Raw genomic sequence first — 22,737 nt, forward strand, 5'->3', positions numbered from 1 at the left:
GAGAGCAAAAACAACACATGCCGTACCATAAGTCATATATTCGTTTATTTTGCGTTCTCAACATTGTCACAGTTGAAGTTTTACAATAACTTGGGTCTTACTGACTTACTACTCACTGTACAAACAGAATGCACATATAAATGAGGCCATTCTTGTCTTTTCCTTTTTTTTTGTTTTTTAAATGCATCTCACGCCAGACTGAACAGCTTGCAGAAGGATGCTTGTATTAGTCTCTCTGTGTGTGTGGGTGTGTGCATGTGTGTGTGCATGTGTGTGTGTGAGGGGCTGCATGTACTGTAAGAAAAGTGAGCTGGGTGTAAATGGCAGCGGACTTTTATTTTTTTATTTCTACAGCGAATGCCAGTATACGACAGCTGGAGGACAATCGATATGTTCATAAATCACCTCTCTAATACGTGAGGTGATATTACATCCTGATCTTAACTGCAGATATCAGAATAGATCATATATACACGTTATGTACAGCTGCTTTACCCCCCCCCCTCCCCCATCTTGGTCCCTTTACAGCTTCATAACAATACACCCTCCTTCCAAGCAGTTCATCAGTTTGCACACCACAGTCCCATATTTACACAAAGAAAGCCCTCAGCAACAGAAGTGCAATGTTCCTAATGTTTGTAATGTACACAATGGCTTTGTTGATGAAATGCATGCTGAGCTTCTATAACTATCAGCCTAAACACGGAGCAACAAGAACACTTCAACATCAGGAAGTTCCAAATTAATCAAAACCAAAAATCAAAAATGTATAGGCTGATTTTTTTCACTCCCTCACAGTGAATAGGACACATGATGATCCATGCAGTGCATTGTTGGGGTACTTCCTCACAAAGAATGACTGTAGACATTTCAAGCACTACAACACGCAGCAAAATAAACAGTTTCCTCGGTTTACATCTTCCCAAGATTTCAGAATTATAGCAAAACATTATGAAATCAATGGAAAAGACACATTCAACTGATCATTAGTGTCCCATAAGTGATATGTCTGTCATCTGAGCGTTCTTTGTTAATATTTCACATGAGGATAAATGTGTAAGAATAAGCCTGACTTATGGCAATGGTTTTCTTTGTGAATGTTAAAATACATTTACAACCTGAATATTGGAACAAACAGTTTACTGTCACTAATTTACACACTAGAATAGACTCTTATTTGTAGAATGTAGAAAGTTATTCTTTACATATACCCAGTTCACTTGTTCAGTTTGCATTGTGTATAGTATAACTGCATTTCCTGAAAAAAATGAAAGTGTCCTTTCATATGTGCTTATCCAGCAAAATATTTCTGTTCAGCCCAAAGAGAAGCATATTCCTTTTATTAAAATATATATACACATTCCTCTTCCCACTGTGAACTGTGTAAGTAAGTATTTATATATTTTTAAATGAAAAAAGAAATTTTTTCCACTTAAATCTCATCATAGACAACAAGATAACAGACTTCCACTCTCAGTACAAGTCTGCATTTTCCAACATGATTGCACTTAAACTTGCTATGGTAACACTGATTTGTTATACAATGTGCAGAGGATTGCCTCACATTAACAACATTACATGCAAAAATCACTTACTAGACATTCCACTGAACTCCAAGTCTGTACCTCTCATTAGACCATGAGGACAGCCACACATTAATTTACTGGGAAAGACTCTGACAGGGGTCAAAAACAAAAAATTAAATAAATAATGACGCAACATGAGAAAAACGCACAAATTGGAGGGAGACCTTGGTTGATGTTAATGTACAAAATCAGAACAACAATGAAAAGAATACTTCACTATGTAGGAACTGATTCTATTCACTCACCAAACCTCATTGGTGAATAAAAAACAATATACTAAAGAAGGCAAAAGAAGATTTCAAAAGTGTTTCTGTTTTTGATTTCCAGAGTCAAGAGAGCAGCTATCGCATATTTTAAAAAGGCAACAGACTCAACATGTTCAACGCGTTCTGTGGGTCCATTTGTAACATTTGAACTGAGCCTCGAAGCATATTCAAAATGTCTTTCACTCTGAATCTTCATTACTTTTTACGGTTTAAGCAGCTACAGTATGAGCAGTAAATTGAGATTAAAACAACCAACCGGCCCAGTTCAACATTTGTGAGAGTTGACAGGGGAAGTTTGCTTTGAGGCTTTAGCTGTGACAGCACAGCGTTTTAAAGCCCATATGCAACAGCTGCCACCCAGAGGCTCCTTCTGATCCGTTTGAAAAATCCCAGAATAGATTATAGGCCGCGCTGAATGGGAGTTCACTCCTTTCAGATCTACATCCTGTTACCACAGAGTCAGTATAATACTGATAAGTTTTGCTGATAATAATAATTGTAAGTATAATCTTATTATAAATTACTTTACGCACAATATACTGTACATGAAGTATTGACTAAATAGATTATGCATTAATAGTTGGCACATTTATTTATGAGAGCTAGGAGAAACACATATAGCTGTCATCTACATTAAATACAGCACTAGAACTACAATGACTGAGACGGTCCACTAAGTTTAACCTGTCCTTTGATTTAAGTTCATGTGAAATGATTATACCAAGCTTCTTCACTACATATGAACTCTACAGGAGGCAATGACAAATTGCATTCATATGATGATAGCATCTGCGAACCAAAGAGTTGAAAGATGACTTCCGAAAGGCTGTGCATAAGAAATGATGCCATCGATGTGACAGAGAAAACCATGTTCTCGTCTCAGGTCATCTTTCCTCCTGATTATGTGAAGGTAAGACAGGCTACTGAAGGGATGAAGCAGTGTGGAGCGTCTTGGTGAGAGAACACCCTGACGGGGCCATGCCCATGATCAGGCAAACTAGTAAAAGGCCCCTGTTGGAAGAATTAAGTCCGATTTCCATCCTGCATGTCAGTTGGACCTGGAGGTGAAAAAGGTGACCGCGTGTGATTGGGTTCCATCACAGCAGCAGTAAAACACAGTGGACAGGCCATAGAGTTATGCTGTCAGTCCCTTTGGTTTAAGCAGTTGTCCCTCTTTCATTAAGTTCCCTGCTCTTTCTTTCCTCTCGGTGTTAGGAACATCACACTACGGTGCTGATGCCACTGTGTTTAGGTTTGGGTCCGCCAGGTGCCGAACCTGCTTGCTGACTGTGGTGGTGGGGAGCATGCTGGGAGTGTGAGGCGTGTTGGGAATGCTGGCTGTAATGGCTGTGCTGGGAATGGAGGTGTTGGTGTGCGTGTGCGCCGTAGCCTGGGTGCTGGTGGTACTGTGTGTGGGGAGGGGGGTGGTAGTGGTGGTGGTGGTGATAAGGCGGCGGGTTCTGGGGGACTTGGCAGTACGGTGAATGTTGGCCGTGGAGTTGCACCGTATTTGCTACCTGTGCTGTGTGGTGCAGGTTGGTCGGGTGGGGCTTGTGGGAAATGAGAGTGGGTTGACCAGGTTGAGGGAAAGGGGAGTGGCTCTGGGATGACGGTTTGCCTCGCTTGCTGCCAAAGAGCGACCCAAGGATGGAAGTCGATGCTGAGTTAGGGACGGAGGGTTGCCCGCGGGGTGCGCTCTCACGTGGCGTTGTGGCTCTCCGGCGTGTGTGTGGACTGCTAATGATGGACCCCTGCAGGCAGGAAAAAAGGTGACAGCATGTCCGTCAGACACTGTGCAAGTGCAACTGCACAACAGCTACTGAACAAGAGCTACAAGGCACCAGCAGGATGAATTCACATGTTTCTTATTTCTGATAAACAAGTAGCAAAATGTCAAAGGGCATGCAAATGAGAAACTAAAAATGTTTTCATGGTAGGCAGCAGCAACACTAGGAATATTAAGCTTCAAGATGAATGGAGCCAATTTTAAAAGGAGCTGTGCTGTAAAGGAGCTAACCGGCTTGAAACAGTAAATCTGTAACAAGAGTAATTACAATAATACCATTGGGAGCATAAATCATGACATCAACCAGTGGGGGAAAAGACAACATTTCATCTTCATTGCAGTCAGTATGCCAAACCCTCAAAGAGTCACACATGCAACTTGTTACACTAGTTTCCACATGCAGAGGATGTGACAGGCAAACTCAGCATCCACACATTAGCATTCAACTAAGTCAGAAGGCAGGAGAAACTAAGCTCTTGTGTGCAGACTTCAGAACCTGGACACTTTTCCTCCCGTTTCCAACCCTGCTCATTATCCAGGTATGAATTTTCCTTAAAAAAAGAAGCTTTTCCTTTGGCACATGCTTTATCTAAGACTGGAGAAAGACCAAACAACGTCTTTGAAAGAAGAATGAAATTTGCAGGTTTCCAGACTTCAACCCAATACTTGAACACATGGATACATGACATGAAGGAAAGATGAATGAAGGAAATCCACCTCTTTATAAGTCCGTGTGAAGCCCATCAGTAGACCTCTAAAGTAGGCTACATTCCTCCTTAAACCCTAACCAAGCATTTGAGTGAAAGTGGGGGTATGGGGAAAAACAAAGACCCAAAGAGGAAGAGGAGTTTCCTAGTGTCTCACAGAACTACCACCCTGCCACTGAAAAGAAGAACCAAATGAAAACTGCTTGGATGTGATTGAATGAAAGACAGAGACAGGCGACAAGGGGAGGGCTCAGAGGAAGGGTTAGTAGAGACATGCTTGTTTGAAGATAAAAGTGTATATTGGCCATATAACCAAAACAGGAGGTCTCTGGTTTCCAAAAAAGTGACAGGATCAGAGGCAGGCAACCCATGCATGCACACTAACTGAGGCAAGCAGGTTATAAGGCATCCCAGGAAGAAAAATAAATGATCCAAACAAATGGACTGAGTCTATGAAGCAAAGAAGGTGTAAGACTAAAAATAAATGGTGTGTTTTTACAGTGCACATCATCACATAGAGAGTAGCTTGGATACCAGCTGCTTCCAACTTACTTCCATATTGCTGTCTAGTGATCCTGCACTGCTGCGACGCCCCCGCTTGCCTGCCCGAGACATGCAATACCACAGATTAGATATCGACAGCACTCCTGGATCGACTACAGACGTTTAGGCCGCCCACCAGTCCCAAAGGGGGCAGTGCAGTGTTTTGTGACTGTGAGTAAGTTCCAAATATGGGCGGGAAGGGGAGAGCGCATTCAGGTCTGGGAGAGTGGTGGGTGACAGGTGGTCCAGTGGCTAACTGTATAGTGAAGTCACATCTTAACGCATGCTGAAAACTAAAGCTGCATTTTAAATTTCAGTGAATTAAGTTTTAAAACGCACTTCGAACTGCTTTAAAAAATGTAATTCATTTCTATAAATCTCAACAAATAGGGACCCCCATGGGCATTAAGTCTGATATACCAAGGAAATGTCCAGAGTGAAGTTTTAACTAAAAATTGCAGGCTATTTCAAAAAACCTTTAAACAGGCTTGATGCCCTAGACCAAATTCTCCCTGATTTTTGAGTTGATAAAACATGACAACTTGTTTGCTAATGTTGTCCGAAGATGTAGATTTTTAAAAGGGTCAAGGTTGCCAAAAAGCCAGTCTCAGTGACAGTCACGAAGGAGGAAACACATCAAAAGCAATACAGTGGTTGTTGCACATGGAATGTACAGGCATATACAGGTCTGAGAGCGAACAGAGCACTTTTGCTGTTGTTAGGCACACTCAGCCAATGATACATGACCAATAATCACACATAAACAGGAAAATACCTGATGTGTATGGAAATAACACCGTAAATACACATGAAATGGGAGTATGGAAGGAAAGGAAAAGGAAAACACTTAACAAAAATGACCCCACTAACATGCCACATCCTGTATCGAAAAACACAGGAGACACGAGGCGGAGGGACTTCTTCACTGACTGACCTATTATTTTCCATTGAGGTAGTGATCATTAGAACAAAGCATATCGTATTACCAACTGTAAGGCAGACCCCTGACTGGATTTCATTTTGTTATCAAGATAATCACCCGATAACTTCACATAGCTGTTATCTGTAATGAATGAAATGTATTCTTGCTTCAGAGACAGAGCGGCTGTGCTAAACATTGATATTCAGGGATGTAGAATGACTTTTAACAGCAGACTGAAACTAAATCTAGATCTTGTTGCTGCTTAAGAATGGTACAAGACAGCACTGATTTGTTTAGTTCACAAATACACATGAGAGGAAATGGCAAGTGGTGTTTGAGTAAAACACAACATAAGATTATCATGGAATGTCTTTGAATAAAACAAACTTAGGAGTGCAAAAGTGAAAAAAGGTGACGATTATAAACATGGAAATGTTCAGAAATAACTACATGATTAGAGGTGACAACTGCCTGTCCATTTCTATTACTGAGAAGAAAAAAATCTAAAAAAACTGCGTTGATTAAACTATGAACCTCTTCTCAAATGCATCTGTATTCAGTCTTTGAATTGTAAAAAAGTTGGAGCACACCTTTCCGCTCTACAAAACAAAAGTACGCTGAAGTTAAACATCAAAGACCACACCGTGTAGACCAAACTATCCAATCATGAGTGAGTTATATAGTGGATTTAAAGGGGAAAACTCTAAAATCAATGCATGGTGCTGTGAAATAACATTTTGCTATTTGTATCCCCTTGATGCCATCACAAAGAGTCAGATGACAGAAGGAGAGTACTTTTTCGTTAAAACAGCTGGCAAAAACAAAGACCTTTTGGCTGTACCTGCTTCAGAGAGGTCTCGCAGGGAGCTGCTGAGGGCGCTTCTCTTCAGGCCCTCGCCCATGGTGTAGGTGTCATCCAGACTTGCGCGGTTCATGTTCCCGTTGCCAGCTTCCTTCTTCAGACCGGAGCTCTGCGACATGCTGGGCCTCACCACCCCCTTCTGCTTCTCCAGCTCAGCTGTGGAAAGGCGCCAAGGAAAGACTGAGGTAAGTGACAGTGGTTTTACATCTCACTCTGGCCAGGGAATGACTTTATAAAATGTCTTCTGTAATGTATTCAGCCTCCCTTCGCTGTCTGAAACACAAAAACGTTGACTATTGATGTACATCATTTCCCGCATCCTGTTCTTGTATGTCATGATGGAATTGATCTTTGAATGTCCAGAAAAAGAACTCTGCTCTCCGTTCTGTTAGCCATCCTGTGATCTCTGTAAACATTCTCCCTTGTAAAGTGCTGCTGTTGAGTAATGAGGACCATGCCCTGTTTCTACTTTACACAGCCTGAGGTAGACAGAGCAAGAGGGGGGGTGGGATGGGGGGAAAAGGCAACTCACACTCTATTCTGTATTTCTCCATTTCCTGGACCTCGGCAATGGACTCTCGTAGGTCGTCTGTGAACTTCTTACGGTCCTGGGGGTTGGGCGCGTTAAAGTTGATGAGGACTTTGATGTCCGCACCTGGAATCACTGATGTAAGTCTGATTCCATTTGGGTAATCTGTGGCAAGAAAACCGAGTTAAAACACATTGGGCAAATCTGTCTGAAGTTTGGAGAGTATAAACAATGTCACAGCCCATTGGCTTATACTCCCTTTTCAGCTGGATGTGTTACTGTGCTGAATCAAACCCTGTGGCGTAAATACTGGAAGCTAACACTCCACAGGGAAAAAGACAGAATAAAAGGAAATGCCACTTACACTGATTTTCAAACAGAATGACTTGCATCCCATACAGCGAAAAGGACTGTCTGAAGCTGTACGTCACCGAGTTCTTCTTTTTCTGGAAAATCTTAGTCACCTGAAATCATGCAAAGAGAATATCTTAAGGGTTTGTCTGACGAAAGAGAGTAGACGAGAGGAAAAAGGGGAGGAGATGAAAAGATGAGAGGAGAAGAAAGAAGAGGACAGGAGAGGGATTTTACCACTAGGAGGTCATTGAACAGGAAGATCTCCCGCTGATGCAGGCCTAGCTTCTGGAGCTTGTTGGGATCTGGCACTTCAAACAGACGGCAGTAACACACCAGCCGGCGATGGGGCAGCGACAGCACCTACCACGCAGGAAAAAAAGAGCACAGATACCAACACTTGAGAGGTCATTATGGCCTCAGTCCAAAAGATAATAAGGAACAGAAGTCCCCTCTTCCTTTGAGTAGAACTTAAAGGTGTAGCCAAAGGATAACTAATATACTCTTCCCATGAAAAGCATTCTTCACAGTATTCACAGTGACGTATGGGGAGATGTGGTGTGATTTTGGGTTAAGTGCCACCACATATACAGTCCTGTTTCCGTAAATAATTACAAATGCAGGTCCACAGTTCAAGATAGTCCGAAAAGCCCAATTTACTCCTGAAAGACTACAGTGCTCAGTTGTTTCAAGAAATTATTTAGGCTTCTTTTAAAACCAAAGCATTTATTATGAAGGAAATGAATGTTCTTTGTCGTAAACCTGGCTCCAGGCCATTTAAAAAACTTGGAAGGGACACACAATATCAATAAATTAAAAGGTACGTATTACAAAAAAGAATATAAGCTTGAACTAAATACAGGTATGAGGTGTAAAAACTACTAACATCAGCTTTGTATGAGGTAAGGAAGTCTGAGAATACTGAGACACAGACAGATGTAACCTGTTAAACAATGGAACAATTCTGTATAATTAGCACTAATGTATTACAAAATAATGTACTAATAATAGTGCTAAATCAGCGCACAGCTCCTTCCATGAAGATAATAATGACTAACAATCTCCATACAAATGTACAGTATATTCTTAGACTGAGAGCCATGTGCACGGTGACATGCAGCCAGCAGTGGTGTATACCCTGTTGAGCACAGAATCTAAACACACAGCTCAATGCCACCCACGAATTTATGTCTGTCGATTCTTCTGTCTATAGGGTGCAGAAATGACAGATGAGATTTTTCAGGGGCGAAAGCTTTCTGCCCGTTTAGATAATCTAGCTCTAAAACTACCTGTTTGATGTGCATTGTGCAATGTCCAGGGACAGAGGGAGCCGTACACACACACAGTGAAATACTGAATTAAAAATGATCAATGGAGTATGGTTTATGGTTATTTAGCCTACTTACACATCCTAGGCCGTGGTGGAGTGATCCAATCTAAAAACAGAAAACAAAGAAGATGTTATATGCAGCTGCTATGTTAAGATTGTTAAAACTATTGTGTCTGACAACATGACATTGTAACCTCTCCAGCTTATTAATGGATATAAGGATTTGCCCTTGCAGAATGTGCACCCATAGCCTATTAAAGTGGCCATGCAGACGCATACACCTCTGTATACAGGGTGGCGATCTTTCTCTGTTGCCGGATTCGAAGAAGTTTGTTATGATGTTGGAATGAAAACAGATCCTCCCCTAGAAGCCCACTCTGAGCAGCACTAGGGGACCTGATTATTTGGTGTGGTTGTTATGTCCAAGTGTTTTACAGAGTGTCCTCCTGAGCTTTTAATTTTGCAGCTAAATGGTGACAAGGGATCATTTTTTAATACATGCAATTATTACAGGCCGAGCAGAAGAGATTCCATCTTATTGGAAACCAACTAAAACAAAGTCCTCCAAGTCTCTCCCCAGTGCTTCATAGGTTAATGACGCTTTTAACCTTCACAGATGAATGAGACATCATTGCCTCCAGAATAACGCAGAATTGGTGCTCTCCATGCTCCTGAGAGGCTGGAGCACAGTCCGAACTAAATATGAGAATAGCTCTGGTTCAGTAATCATACACAGAAATAAACTGACTAATGATTAGTGAATCAACGGATTATTGTAATGTCTACCGCCAAATTAACTTGCTGGTTTTAAGCACTTGTCCCTCTGAAACTTAGGAAGAACTATAATGTACTCCGCTGGCAGAGAGTGCCCATTTTTCATCAGGCTGCAGCACTTGGTGACCTCTCTCAAGGGCTTCGGGTGTGTTAAATTCACCAGCGTGAAGGTCTAAGCCCAGGCATTTGTCCCCTTTCACACAACAAAACCCAAAGGTAAACCAAATTTATTTCTAAATCTCTCTGTTCCCTCTATGACTTAAACTCTATAAATTTGGGAGTGAGTAAATCAAATCAGAAAAACAGCATTTTATTTATGAAGAGTCCTTCTAGGCAGATTTAACTCTGTGACTCTATTAAGAATAGTATAAACAATGTTGAATTCATATAGGTAAAAAAAATGTCATGCTTTAAAAATTGTAATACATTTTAATGGACTTAGACAAGTAGGTAATAAACGGTACTTACTGGTTTCTTTCCTACAATGAGCTTCTCAACTTTCTGCACCTGCGAGACGTGGTCTTCGTTGGTCTTGAGCTCTCTCTTACGGATCCTCTCATAGATGCCTACCAGAGTCTCCCTAGGGATATCTTCCCCATCATCTACACCTGGCACATAGATTAGAGAGTGAGGACAGAAAATAATACTAAACTAGTCTATTTCCTAGCACATTTGAAAGTAGCAGTGAATACATTTTGGTCACAAATAGAGTATCCCTGCATAATCACATCAGTCATTGGTTATGTTACCTCTTAAATTCTTTATAAAGTCCTCCATCTTCATCTTCCTCTCGGGCTTGACGTTGGGGCTGTACATGTCAGTGTTGAGGAGGATGATGGCGAATGCCAGGATGAAGATTGTGTCAGGGTTCCTGAACTGCCGCACCACTGTAGGGTTACAGATGCAGTAGCGCTGGCTAGAGATATGAGACAGGAGAGAAATATCACCCATCTCAATTTACAGCCAAACTCAGATTACATAACACATAGACAGTCATGGTCATAGTGATGAAATATTTGCAATACTGACAGAAGAAAACAGAAGTAGTGCTTCAGTAGGTTCTCTCCATAGATCAGATGGCAACAGATATCTCAACATTGCAGCTGTACAAAAACCTAGCAACAATGACTTGCTTTCAGTACTTAGATCCCAACACATTACTACATGCTGTTTCTTATGTGACATAGGCATATTGTACTGTACGGACACAGCTTCAATGTTTCCTCTCCTGTTCCAATCATACACCGTGGTAATCGGTGACTTGGGATGTCTTGTTTTCTCTAATTTCTCTGTGCAAATATTGGCTTGTCTCTTTTGTGTTTAAAGGCTGTGTCGTTGTGTGATCTAACCTGAAAGCTTCGATGAGCCGCTCTACCTTCTGGGCTTCACCCTGAACACGGATATGATTCTGAAATTTCCTGAGAGCCTCGTCCAGCTCCATACTCTGGAAGTCCATTTCGTCTACCACACAGCTGGTACGTAAGAGGACAGATGGCAGAAAGAATGAAACACATACATTGAATACAGCAGTTTTCAGATCATCATCAATTATTTTATATCTTAAGTTGCTTTCAATTCTATCATATATCTCAGTGATATAAAATAAAACATTTGTGGTCACATTTGTGGCTTAAGTAATGCTTATCACCTGTAGGATTGTTATAAAATGGGTTTTAGGGAGCCTGATCCATGGTTTTTTTTTTTAAATAAATAAATAATAACTTTAGTTTATTTTATTTTTTTATAACCAATGGAGGGGGGAATCATACTTACTCCAAGACATCTCTGTTGAACTGTTTTTGTCGATTGCCAAGAAATTCACCAATCATCTGCCGGCTCAGCCCCTTCCTCTGCAGCAGGAAGTGAGCCACGCCAACCGGTGTGTCAGGGATGAATCCCCTCTCAGTCAGGTACTGGATCCCCTTTTCCGGCTTCCTGATAAATCCAACATGTAGATGCAGGTAAATTAAAAAAAAAACTGGAGAGAAAAATCTACTCCTGTTTACGCGATTAATTCAAAATTCTGAAAAAATACATAAAAGACATCTTTTTTAGGTTAATACAAATGTATTAAAGTATTCTTAAGGCATGTGTATTCTCTAACTGACTAGAAATGCCCCTTTCGGTTACATCAGTCTATATTATAAAGAATTACAAAGTAATGTTGTCACACTGTAGTCATAAGTCACTGTCACTGTCACCAACAAGTTAAATATTTATTTAATGCAAATGTTTTTCTTAATCACGGCAACCATCGGTCAAGCGCCTGCTCCACCTGAGCTGAGTACCTACTTGTTGAAGAGATTCAGGCCGATCCGGTAGTGTCTCTTGCGAATAACATCATTACTGAAGATGGGCGAGTCCCAGCTGTTGCGCGTCTCTTTGTGGTAAGTCTGCTTGCTGAGCGTCTGCTCTCGTAGGCTGTCTCTCGACGAGGACTCGGAGCTGCAGTTGATGGTGTCGTTAGAGTTGGATGTGCTGTTGATGCTGTCGTTGTCCCCGTCCGAGAAGTCAGATTCTGACTTGCTCTGTCTGTTGGCTGAGCCGTTGATGGCTAAGTGGCTTTCCAGTTGCCGCTGGCGGTGGCGCAGAGGTGGCTCATCGTCACGGGAGGAAGCTCGCGGTGGGGGTCCGTGGGAAATGTGTTTAGGGCTCGCCTGGGATGACGTTACAATGTGACTGTGAGGTTCATACACAGGCGGCCGTTTGACAGAGCCCCGGTCAGACCGGTCACTGAGCTCTGCAGAGCTGTCACTAGGAGGTTCTATGGTCAACAAAGGAAGATGGTCCATTCTAAGTCGCTGCTCTTGGCACTCTAGAGAAGGAGTGCTGCGGCAGCTCGTGTCTGTGTCACGACCCTCATCTTTGGGGTCAATAGGCCAGTAGTCCTGGGAGGAGTTGACTGACCGCAACCGCAAGTCTGATTCTGTGCTGGAGGGCTGGTCCCCTGATCTCGACAGAGCAATAGAGGGGGACATGTCCTCCTCATCGATGAACAGAGTGACATCGCTATAGGATGCCAACGTTTCGTCGTGCATTCCTCCAGCTGCCCTGCGGTGGGACTTCACTTGATAGGGCACTTCCCTTTCCACCTTGGAGCAGCCCATGGTCTCTGGGTCAGGACCCTCATCGCCCTGAAGGCTGCGACAGTTCAGTGCATCATCTATCGACTCAGCCAGAGATTTCACCTGCCTGGAAAAGGCGTCCTCCAGCTCCGTGATGGCATCTGTCAGGTCACCCTGTGGGGCTGGGTGAGGTGCCGTGTTGGATTGTTGATGGACCTCTATATCTCCACATTCAGACTGCACCATGGACAGCGGAGTGCCATCCTCTGTCATGGACACCTGTCTCCCTTCAAAGTAGGAGCTGTGCACTTTCTCAGGGCCCTCAAACGAGAGCTGCATCCTCATGTTGGAGAGAACAATGCGTCTGGACATACGGTTCTCAGACATAGAGCTTCTGAGACGTTCAAAGTTCTTGTTCATCTGATACTGGCGGAAGGCTGTCTGGATGGTGCGGGCTGCATGCCGAGTTATGAATCGTCCACCATATTTACGTTCCAGCATTTCCACCTAGAGAAAGAGGGTAAAAAAACTGTGAAACTGTGCTACCCATGGACTATATCATTTAAGTTTTCTTAGATATAGACACGTCATCCTTCTGGATGTCACTGATAATCTGCTTCTTCCAGTTGTCAGTGGCTTGGTGACAAAATGTAATAACAGCTTTTCCTGCTTTATTTGTACCAAGAATGTTCTCGCACAGCTGGGTTACTGATAAGTTACCCACACACAATTCATAATTGTTTAAAAAGAAATTGCACTTTTAATCTTGTGATACAGGAATGTAAGAAACTTGGAATAAGGCCAAAGCAAACCATTGAGCAAGGCTAATTTGGAATACCTGTTTGTCCTGGAGGTCAGCAGAGAGCTCATAGCTCTCCGAGAGCGAGCGGGACCGCTTAATGGCCTCCTCCTCAGCCTGCTTACGGAGGATGGACTGCGAGTGCTGGAGCTTGGGCCGACGGGGTCTCTGAGGACCAGGCTGGACCCCGTGGCTGTAAAGTGGGCTGTCAAATCGGTCAGGGCTGATGGCTGAGCCGTGAGTCACCGGGCCCTGGCCGTAGCTGGCTCCACCATCCAGGGAAGGGCCACTCTCATTGGGCCGTCCATCCCCTTCCACACTGCAATGAGAGAACAAAGGGATGTTTAGAGATTGACAATGAGATTTGCATTAGTCCGAATTTGACTGAAGTATTATTAATGGCAGCTTTCTTCCTGATCCATCTTATGAAATATCAGAGCAAAAAGTAGCTTAATTTCGGGGGAATTACGGCCTAAGCTGCTTTAATAAAACAGTAAAATGAGTACCATAGTCTCTTTTGTCAAATATACAAACAAGCGTAGTAGAATAGAAGTGAACTGCAGTGTGTACATGTCTGGGATGTTCTGATTTTACATCTTAGACATATATTGTAATTTCCCCACTGGGGATCATTAAATAGTATAAATAAAATAAAATAACTTAACTACAGAAAAACCCACATTTCATTCATAAGCTGCCTAATAATGATATCCTGGTATGTGACAGTCAATGTGCTATATTCAAAAACCACAAATGCCACGCAAACACTCCAAATATTAAACACATCGAGTCATCAGTTGTCCTTGACAATAATGTGAAAAAACAAGGTTACTCACTCACTCTTACATTCTGCTGTATTACAAGAGGACTGCTTATTACGAAAAGAGCGTCTATTTTCTATAAATTGCCAACTCTTCCTCCATATCTTGTCCACCATTCTTTCAGTCAAGTGAAGTCCAGAGTACACAGGGTTGTCCAGGAAACTAAAGTTTATGTCACCTTCAGGACCAATCAGCAACCAACTGGAGTTACATCATGTTTGCCGGAGTGACGACACACTGTTCCAAAACATGTTACAAAGTCCAGTTTAGAGTCGAATGACAGAGCAGAAACTTCAGTGGTCCCTTAGAAATAGCCGAGATGTGGGTGTTTGCGGTGCCCACCTCCTAAATACGGAATATATTACACTATTTCTTGCCCTTCGTGGTACAGTGCATTCACTGTCAACCAAATGTGTTTGAACTGTGGCTTGACACACCCATACAGTGTACACAGTCCACTTCCTTCATTAGACAGCCTGAAATCAACATTCTGCAACAACAGCTTGCAAGCAAACAGCAACCAATGTTGAGAGAAAAAAGTGGATAGAATATGGTTAAAAGTTCAAGCAGCAGATGTATTTGTAAATTCCTTTTGAGACCACAATAGTTAGGTTTTACTCAAAAGTGAATGCATATGAACTGGTTTGCAAGTCTACTTACCACAGCATGCCAACAAAAAGTTCACAAAAGATAGTCAGTCATGGTTCACTATAGCCTATGAATGCTTAAAGCCTGATAGAAATTTCAGGCTCAGGCACGTTGCCTGCCTCATTCTGGTAGAATGCACACTTCTGCATTCTATTTTGGAAATTTGAATCTAATTTACAACCAACAAACGTTCCCTTCTTGTCTGCTGATTCAGAGAAAGTGCAATGTAATATAAAGTAAATAAAAACCCAACGCCAACTAGTACTGATTACAACTCAGACAATTGAGCCAATTTGCTTCCCTGCAAGGGACACAGACACTTCCGTTTTCTAGACCAACAGAAATACTCTTGGAAATAACCCATTTCAAAAAGGCACTTCTGCTTTTAAAACCAAACATCTGAGTGCGAAATATTAAAACACATTGCCATGCTGGCTGCCAAACCACCACCAACTATTGAAGGCAGCATCCAGAAATGTGTTAATCTGATTCCAACAATGAAAATTGTGTTAGAAAAAATATCACATCCTTAAGTAGCACAGGTGTACACGCCCACAGAATGCTGCAGCAGAGTGAGTTACGGTACATCAAGTTAAGTGACTTCCTTCCCTTCTGACCCATTCAGGGTCAGACACAGGAGAACTTTACGCCCGGGGAACACATAATGGTACACATAACAGGGCCAATAGAACACACCTTTATGCTGCCGGACCAACATAAAACCTTGGACAGCACAGTGAAAATCATACTTTATTGCATGATCGCCACTGGGACAAATCTCTCCAACCATCTGTCGTGGCAAACTGATGCCGTCTTCCCTGGAGTTAGAAGACACACCTTGCGTGTTGTCACAGAGTACAGCTGGTTGTAATTTGTGGTTTCATTATTTCTTCATTTTAAAATTGATAACTGACCTGGATAAAGTGATGATGAAAGGAAGCGTTTGGGTACAGCAGCCTATGTGACTTAAGAGGACTGACCACATTAAAAAAATAATTCTATTTCAGCACCACGTGCAAATTTATGGAACCAAGAGAGTAATTCAGATTTTTAATTGCGAATTAAAAAAATGTTCAAGTAACTTCAGGTAAAAATTTGAAAAATATATAATCAATATTCCTGTGACAAATGTCTCAATAGCTACTGACCTGATTTCCATGAAATTTGGTACACATCATCATGCTCCCCTCAATAATAACTGTAATAACTGTGGTGATCCCCAGGCCCTATATTTGACCCCATCATCAGGTCAATCTGTCCAATATTTGGGTTAAAGATACTTGCAATACTAAGACATTCATATGAGCCTAAGCTGTGCTTTTTGTTAAGTGCTATATGCAAATGATAGCATGCCCAACAAAGATAGTAAACATTATACTGGCTTAGCATTAGGATGTTAGCATTGTCATTGTGAGAATGTTTTCATGATGCTGTTAGCCTTTGTTTTACTATATTGTTTTCCTGCTATTTAGTTGAGAGTAATTGCCTTTAAATTGTTCCGCCTATTTATGTAATTATTTGCAAATGAAAATAAATTTAAATTCATGTAACAGGACAATAAATCTGTGGAACTGTGAATTGAGTCTACATTAAATAACTGAACGCAATAAACTACAAGCGCGTTTTAATAGCTAGTACAGTTCTCATCTAGGGTTTGCTCTCTTACTCCGTTACCTCCAAAAACACAACATACTATATAGCTGTAGTACTGGCATTGACTCTACCCAATGGGACCCGGACCCAGCATCTTTTCTTCCATTTTGTTCTTTCTGCTTCACTTTCCACCAATCAAGCATCAAGACTCCAGAGGAAAGGAAAGAGTGCGCAAATAAGTGCTACAGTACTTTTTTTGCTCTGAGGTCATTGAATACTCCACAGAGTGAGGTCAGTTGTTCATGATGGCGGGAAAAGGGGGAAGGAAAAGAGAGCAGCATTTTAAGAACTGATATTTTAAGCTGTGATGGATGTTGAAGGGAAAAAAAGAGGGAGTGAACTACAGCAGAGCAGGAAGTTGCATGACGTTATTCCAGAGATACACATGGTTCAGACAGAACTCTGAAAGCCTGTTTATCGTTTATATGACTCAAACACCCACACTAACACTATGCCACTTTACAGTTATATTATAGAACTTTTCTGGTGTAACTCATTTTTTATGAGTTATTTATTGTATATTTACTGTCTGAGTTTGTTTTTGTCTAAGACAATTTTCTGTCATAACAGACAAAGTTTTCTGAATCAGAATATTAACATATTGTATCCATGCTGTACAAGGACTGTAGAACCAGTGTTGAAAGATGAAGGATGAACCAATGACGGTTCTCTCAGGATCACTTCATGATAGTGACTTTACCGTCCTTGAAATATGATCTCACAACATGTGCAACAGTGTCTGTCGCTCAGTCTGCCTTTTTATCCACCAGAAGCCTCTGTTAGTTCTGATGTAGGCATGGATAAGCATGTCAGCTCAGCTGGCAGTGATTTCCAGCCAGGGGATCCAGGGATTTGGGGGGTGAATTGAAGGGGGGGGGGGGGTTAACCATCTTTTTTTCTCTCCTCCTTTCCTCTCAACACATCCTGAACAAACAGGCCCAGGCCCCTGCCCAGGCCTCAACCCGTACCATCAGTCGGACTTGAGGGAGAAACATTCCTCCATCCCGGAAAAGAGGAGTCACATCTACAGGAGTTCTGGGAATAGAAGAAGGCTAATGAAGTGCAGGCTGAAACTAAGGCGGAAGAGAGAGCTACAGTGTGGAACTAACATAACTCCCAAACAAAGTCACAGAGAAGATGGTGGAGTCCACAAACTTCTTTGTGCTTCCATGTTTTTCCAATCAAATTCTAATTAGTTTTTTTTATTTAAGATGCTATTCTCAGTATAAAAATTGTAATTGATTGAAAGGAGCACTATGTTAAAGATTTATAGAAAATCTTTCCACATGCAATGCGTTCACAGGCACAACACTAATCTGAATACGCCTCACCTACCGGTTTAGACTTGCCTTTGACTGCCTTTTTTATTTATTTCTACTTCATAGTGTTTTTACTGTCCTTGAATTGCAATACCAACAAGGTTGCAAAGAAAGTCTGATCTGCCTGCTGAGGCTTATTTCTGTTTGTGAAGTACGAACGGCAGATGGTGATGGAAATCAGATTCCTTCACAAGATAAAATATGCATAACAACACAAACTCAATAGCCTGACAAGCCAGACCCACATCAAGATTTTGGGTCTGGGAACTCACCATTGGCAGGGTTCAATCCAAGGGGCGGGATAAACGGCTGTCATTCAAATTCCCTCTGCACGCAATAGGATAGGGCTACAACCAACCAGAGCAACGCTTGACAGAATAAACTTTTGCAGTATCCGGTCGGCTAAACTCCGAACACATCTTCTTTTTTAAGGAATGACTTCAGTGCTTAACTCCAAGTCTTCCAGAGTCGCAGCCAAAGCCAAATTGAAAGACAGTTATTCGCCAGCATCAGCAGCAGCCATCTTCTTTGTTTTCAAGTTTAAGGGAATTCTGCCGTCCTTATGTTAAGCTCGCCCACCGACTTCATAAACAATGTGATTGGCCTGACCAGAATTTGGTTTTTCCAGCCCGCAAGTCAACGGAAAGTTGCTAGACTGACTGTATCTGCAAATTACATTTGCTGCCGCTAGGGTGTCTAGGTTTCTAGGCTACTAATGCAACCCATGTGAATGAATTGTTAGATGTCCAGGTTTAAGTGACAAGTCTTTATGCATACAGTGAACTGATCTTTCAGGTAATTAAACATAATGCACTTCTCCCCCCACATGCACTGACAACATGTGCACCGGACACAACAAAAGCAGACGTTTTCTCTCTCTATTCATAGCAACTCAGAGAGCTCATAAATACAGATGCATGCACCAGACCTTATAACACAGATGTGAGGAAATCAATTTAGCAGGTAAAAAGGTTAGGAGTCCACACAGTCACATATTAATGAAGTCCAGCATTAAAAGGTAAACCTTGCAGTAAACACTCAGGTATATTTCAGCACCAAAAACCACACTAATGGCTGATTCTGTAATGGCTATAACTAGACAGCGAGGAGGAGGTTAGGGGTTTACTGTACTACCCCGCTGCAAACTGGAGCGCTGCACTGGCCAGCAGACTGACAGTATCACTCTAGAGAGTTTGCAGCAGACGGAATATAGTCGACTGGAGCCTTGTACAGCTTGTGGCTGATGACTACTGTAAGTTGTATACTTTAGTTTGAAAGCTTTAGCCTGGGTGTCTCTACCAATCAACGGTCATCTGGCGTCCGATCTGACCAGACACCGTCTTAAATGTACTGGATGAAACAGTCTTGGATGTACTTGAATGTTTCCGCATGTACACTTGACTGCTTAATGGCTTCAAACTGCATGTACAACCTTCTTCTTACTATTATACTTATGAATAGCATGTGCCAGCACAAAGGTATTAAAAGGTATTCCTTGAGTACTCAAATCACAACGCATTGAAGATAATTGGCAGATGTAACATTATGATGACTAAGTGAAAGACACCAGATTTTTACTACATAAAGCCTGCTGATTATTGATAAGTAAGAGTTTTCAAGATGACTTGAAATAAAAAAAGCTTCATCAGCACTGTACAGATGCAGCAAATTAAAACATACACCACTGCAAGTGTGATGTGTGGTTTGCGGTTTTGTTGATGCCATCAACGTACTTGTTATTTAAAGCAATCAGAAATCAATACCATTCTCCTGTTTACTGCCGGGCCTCATTCTGTCTGAATCAAAGGCGTCCCTGCTCCTCCCTCCTGTCAAGACTCATACAACAGCAACAACTACAGAGCCACTGTCATTATCTGTCAGTAATGAATAATTTAACAATCACTACAATCAGCACCTGCCCTTGAGGAACCAGCTATGAAAAAGCCCACAGTCACGGCCAGCAAGCGGGAAGGCCACGGCATAGCACAGCGGGGGGGATTCTGTACAGTAAGACTAAACACAACACAATAGCATATGGTGACTCAGAGAGGGGACGTGATTTGTTTTCCATTGAGAGAAAATTTAAATGCCAGATCCGACTTTAAAATTCATCATCTGCGTGGCTTCACATTATCATCTTACTCCTGTGATCTTCGAAGGTGGATTATGTGAAAGCACAAAAGAAGCAGGTTAAGTCATCATGTGATCTGAGCTCTTCACACACACACACACACACACACACACACACACACACACACACACACACACACACACACACACACACACACACACACACCTGGTGTAAGAAATTGCAAGGTAAAAAAAATGTACACTTTCCAATTACCCTTACCAGCCATTCAGCTCCAGTTCTAGCAGCGACTGGGTCTTCTCTGAATTACACTGTAAACACCACATGCTGGCCAGCACTCACAAGACGATGTAATCCAAACATTAACAGTCCCCCTCACCAGTCCGTATTACTGCCTAAACGCTTTCTCTAACAGACAAACACATTTCAAAACTGCCGTCTGCTATAGCTTGTAGCTGTCTTCTTCTTGCAGACGTTCCCATTTCTTTGCAATGTGAAAGCAGCTCCCTATGGAGGGTAGGACTACATGTTTAGAGCTAAGTGGCAGTCTGTAATCTCTGACAGACAAATGGAGATCTTTCTTTTACTCTTTCTTCCTCTCTGTCCTTCGTGTGCCGGGCTGGTAGGAGTATCAGGGGGGCGGAGGCTGGGAGACAGGGGAGTGTGGTTTTTTTGCCAGGCCCTGAGCAGTATGGAAGGGGGCGGGTGCAAGGATGGGGGTGTGTGAGCGTGGTGGCTCTGTAGCTGGGTAGAAAGAGAGAGAAGGGGATGAGATACCTCCTGCACAACACTAATCAAGAAAGAAGGGGACACACAAACGACCGTGGAGCAGGGGACGTGGAATAGACAAAAAGTCACCTTTTTTACAGGTCCAGACAGCAAGGGGGGGTGGGGGAATGATAAATAAAGAAAGGTGTTAAAAGCACAGAGTGTTTGAAGGGGGGGAAGAGTGACAGCTTGGTCCAGGTGCATGAGTATAGTAGATAAGTACTAATGGGATTGAATGGAGAAACAGATAAAAGGACAAAATATGAGGTGGCAAAAAGACAGAAGATAGTGTCAGAGGAAACGTGGTGGGAGTGCGTGAATGTCAGAGGTACCTTTTGGTAGCCTTTTTTGCACGAAGGAAAAAGGACTTAGTGGGTAGAGATGGCCAATATAAGAGAGCGACTCTATTTTTAGAGCCTTTCAGGGTTGAGACGGGACTGTTATGATGTGCACTAAGAAAAGAACCACAGAGGATTCTGTCTTTGTGCTGCAGAAAATCACTGTCAAGCAGAAGTTTTCCACCAATAGCCTTTACCATTAACCATTAGTTCACCTTTCATCCTCCTTTACATCAGCATTGTTTAATTGTACAAATATGTGATACTGCTAAAATGCAACCTATATTGCACCATAGTTGCAAAGCTCGCCAGGACTTCCGTCCAGTCTCAAACTCACAGTAGAGCCCAAACTGATGGTGCCTCGTCTCTGGACTTCACAGTGTTGTTGAGACAGGCCAGTGACTAATCACCCCTCTGAGAGAAGGGGGTTGGGGTAAACAGCCCCCAAGTCAAAAGTATTTTCTACCTAATGACAACAGGCACAGGAAACAGAGGAGAATGGCTCCCACATGGAGCCAGTTTACAGGGAACGAACACACACACACACACACACACACACACACACACACACACACACACACACACACACACACACACACACACGGGATGTCTTCTAATTACAGGTCTTCAACCCTAAAATGATCACCTTTACTAGTCTGTTTTCATCTTAGACTTCAAACGAAAGATGCAGAATGAGAGACTAAAAGTAAAAAGTATCCATATCTTAACATGTGTTATGGATCCCAGCTGGAATTTGTGCTTGCGATGTGTGACTCAGGCAGAAGGATTAGGTGTAGAAAGGCAGACAGACAGTAACTGGCCAACTAATCTATTTCAATTTGAGACCTTGGCCCTGGACTCTGTTGACTACAGCTGCTAACGCCTTGTGGAGCTGCAGATACTTGACTCAACTTACACATCTCACCTATCACGCAATCTCATCACTCTTACTGAAAACAATTCATTCCTGAGTGAGAGCAAACAAAACACACACTGTTTTTTAAATTTCATTTTGTCATCACCCAAGAGGCACAGATGGAGGCAGACATTTATATTTTGAAATGTGTGGATGATATTAGATTTTAGCTCCGGTGCAGGCTTTGTTGTGCTGGCAGACCACAGGGAGCAGCTAACAAGACCTTATTTGTTTGGTAATGACATATGAAGTAATATCATGGTCTCATTTTGCAGGCAGGCCGGAGATGCTACCTAGCCCCAGGCCTGTTGTGATTGTTTCAGCATGAGGCTCAAGGGCAGCATAAGTTTAAGCTTTGAGGAGAGCTCTGCTGAAATTATCTAATTAGATGAATTCCGGGTAAAGCTGTGAAAGTTAGCAAAAACTCGGGACACTGTGCAATTCTCTCTGTCTGGCTGCCTCTGCGTCTCCCTCACTCTCCTCTAGTGTTACAGTCCAGTCTAGTCGTCCTGTCTGGTGAAGGCCCACTCCATCTCCTGGCTGCACAGCTCTGCTCCAGCATGATGTCATTGAGAATTCCAAGCAGAGGCCCACTCTCTGCTCATAAAACGCCATTTCTTCAACTCAATACATATGGGCTTTCTGCATTTTAGCTCCTACTCTAT

General features: G+C 42.3%; 1 protein-coding gene across 9 annotated transcripts in view; it reads right to left on the bottom strand.

The window, feature by feature from the left end:
* Positions 1–23: 23 nt before the first annotated feature.
* LOC117948129 (IQ motif and SEC7 domain-containing protein 1-like) overlaps positions 24–22,737 on the bottom strand; it is an 86,008-nt gene continuing 63,294 nt past the window's right edge. For 5 of the 9 annotated variants that reach the window (XM_034877612.1, XM_034877613.1, XM_034877617.1 and 2 more), the window contains 13 exons: positions 13,560–13,839; positions 11,949–13,228; positions 11,430–11,591; positions 11,006–11,128; positions 10,406–10,572; positions 10,125–10,264; positions 8,959–8,988; positions 7,790–7,915; positions 7,566–7,665; positions 7,205–7,366; positions 6,652–6,828; positions 4,898–4,947; positions 24–3,603 (listed from right to left, as the gene is read on the bottom strand). In XM_034877612.1, the coding sequence (XP_034733503.1) occupies positions 3,073–3,603; positions 4,898–4,947; positions 6,652–6,828; positions 7,205–7,366; positions 7,566–7,665; positions 7,790–7,915; positions 8,959–8,988; positions 10,125–10,264; positions 10,406–10,572; positions 11,006–11,128; positions 11,430–11,591; positions 11,949–13,228; positions 13,560–13,839 (3,328 nt within the window). In that variant the 3' untranslated portion in view covers positions 24–3,072. Of the gene's footprint in view, positions 3,604–4,897; positions 4,948–6,651; positions 6,829–7,204; positions 7,367–7,565; positions 7,666–7,789; positions 7,916–8,958; positions 8,989–10,124; positions 10,265–10,405; positions 10,573–11,005; positions 11,129–11,429; positions 11,592–11,948; positions 13,229–13,559; positions 13,840–14,356; positions 14,670–20,311; positions 20,688–22,737 lie in introns of those variants that run through there. The other 4 variants (XM_034877618.1, XM_034877614.1, XM_034877620.1 and 1 more) reach the window with 4 other exon arrangements.

The sequence above is a fragment of the Etheostoma cragini genome, chromosome 7 (genome assembly GCF_013103735.1).
Source record: "Etheostoma cragini isolate CJK2018 chromosome 7, CSU_Ecrag_1.0, whole genome shotgun sequence".
Taxonomy (NCBI): Eukaryota; Metazoa; Chordata; class Actinopteri; order Perciformes; family Percidae; genus Etheostoma; species Etheostoma cragini.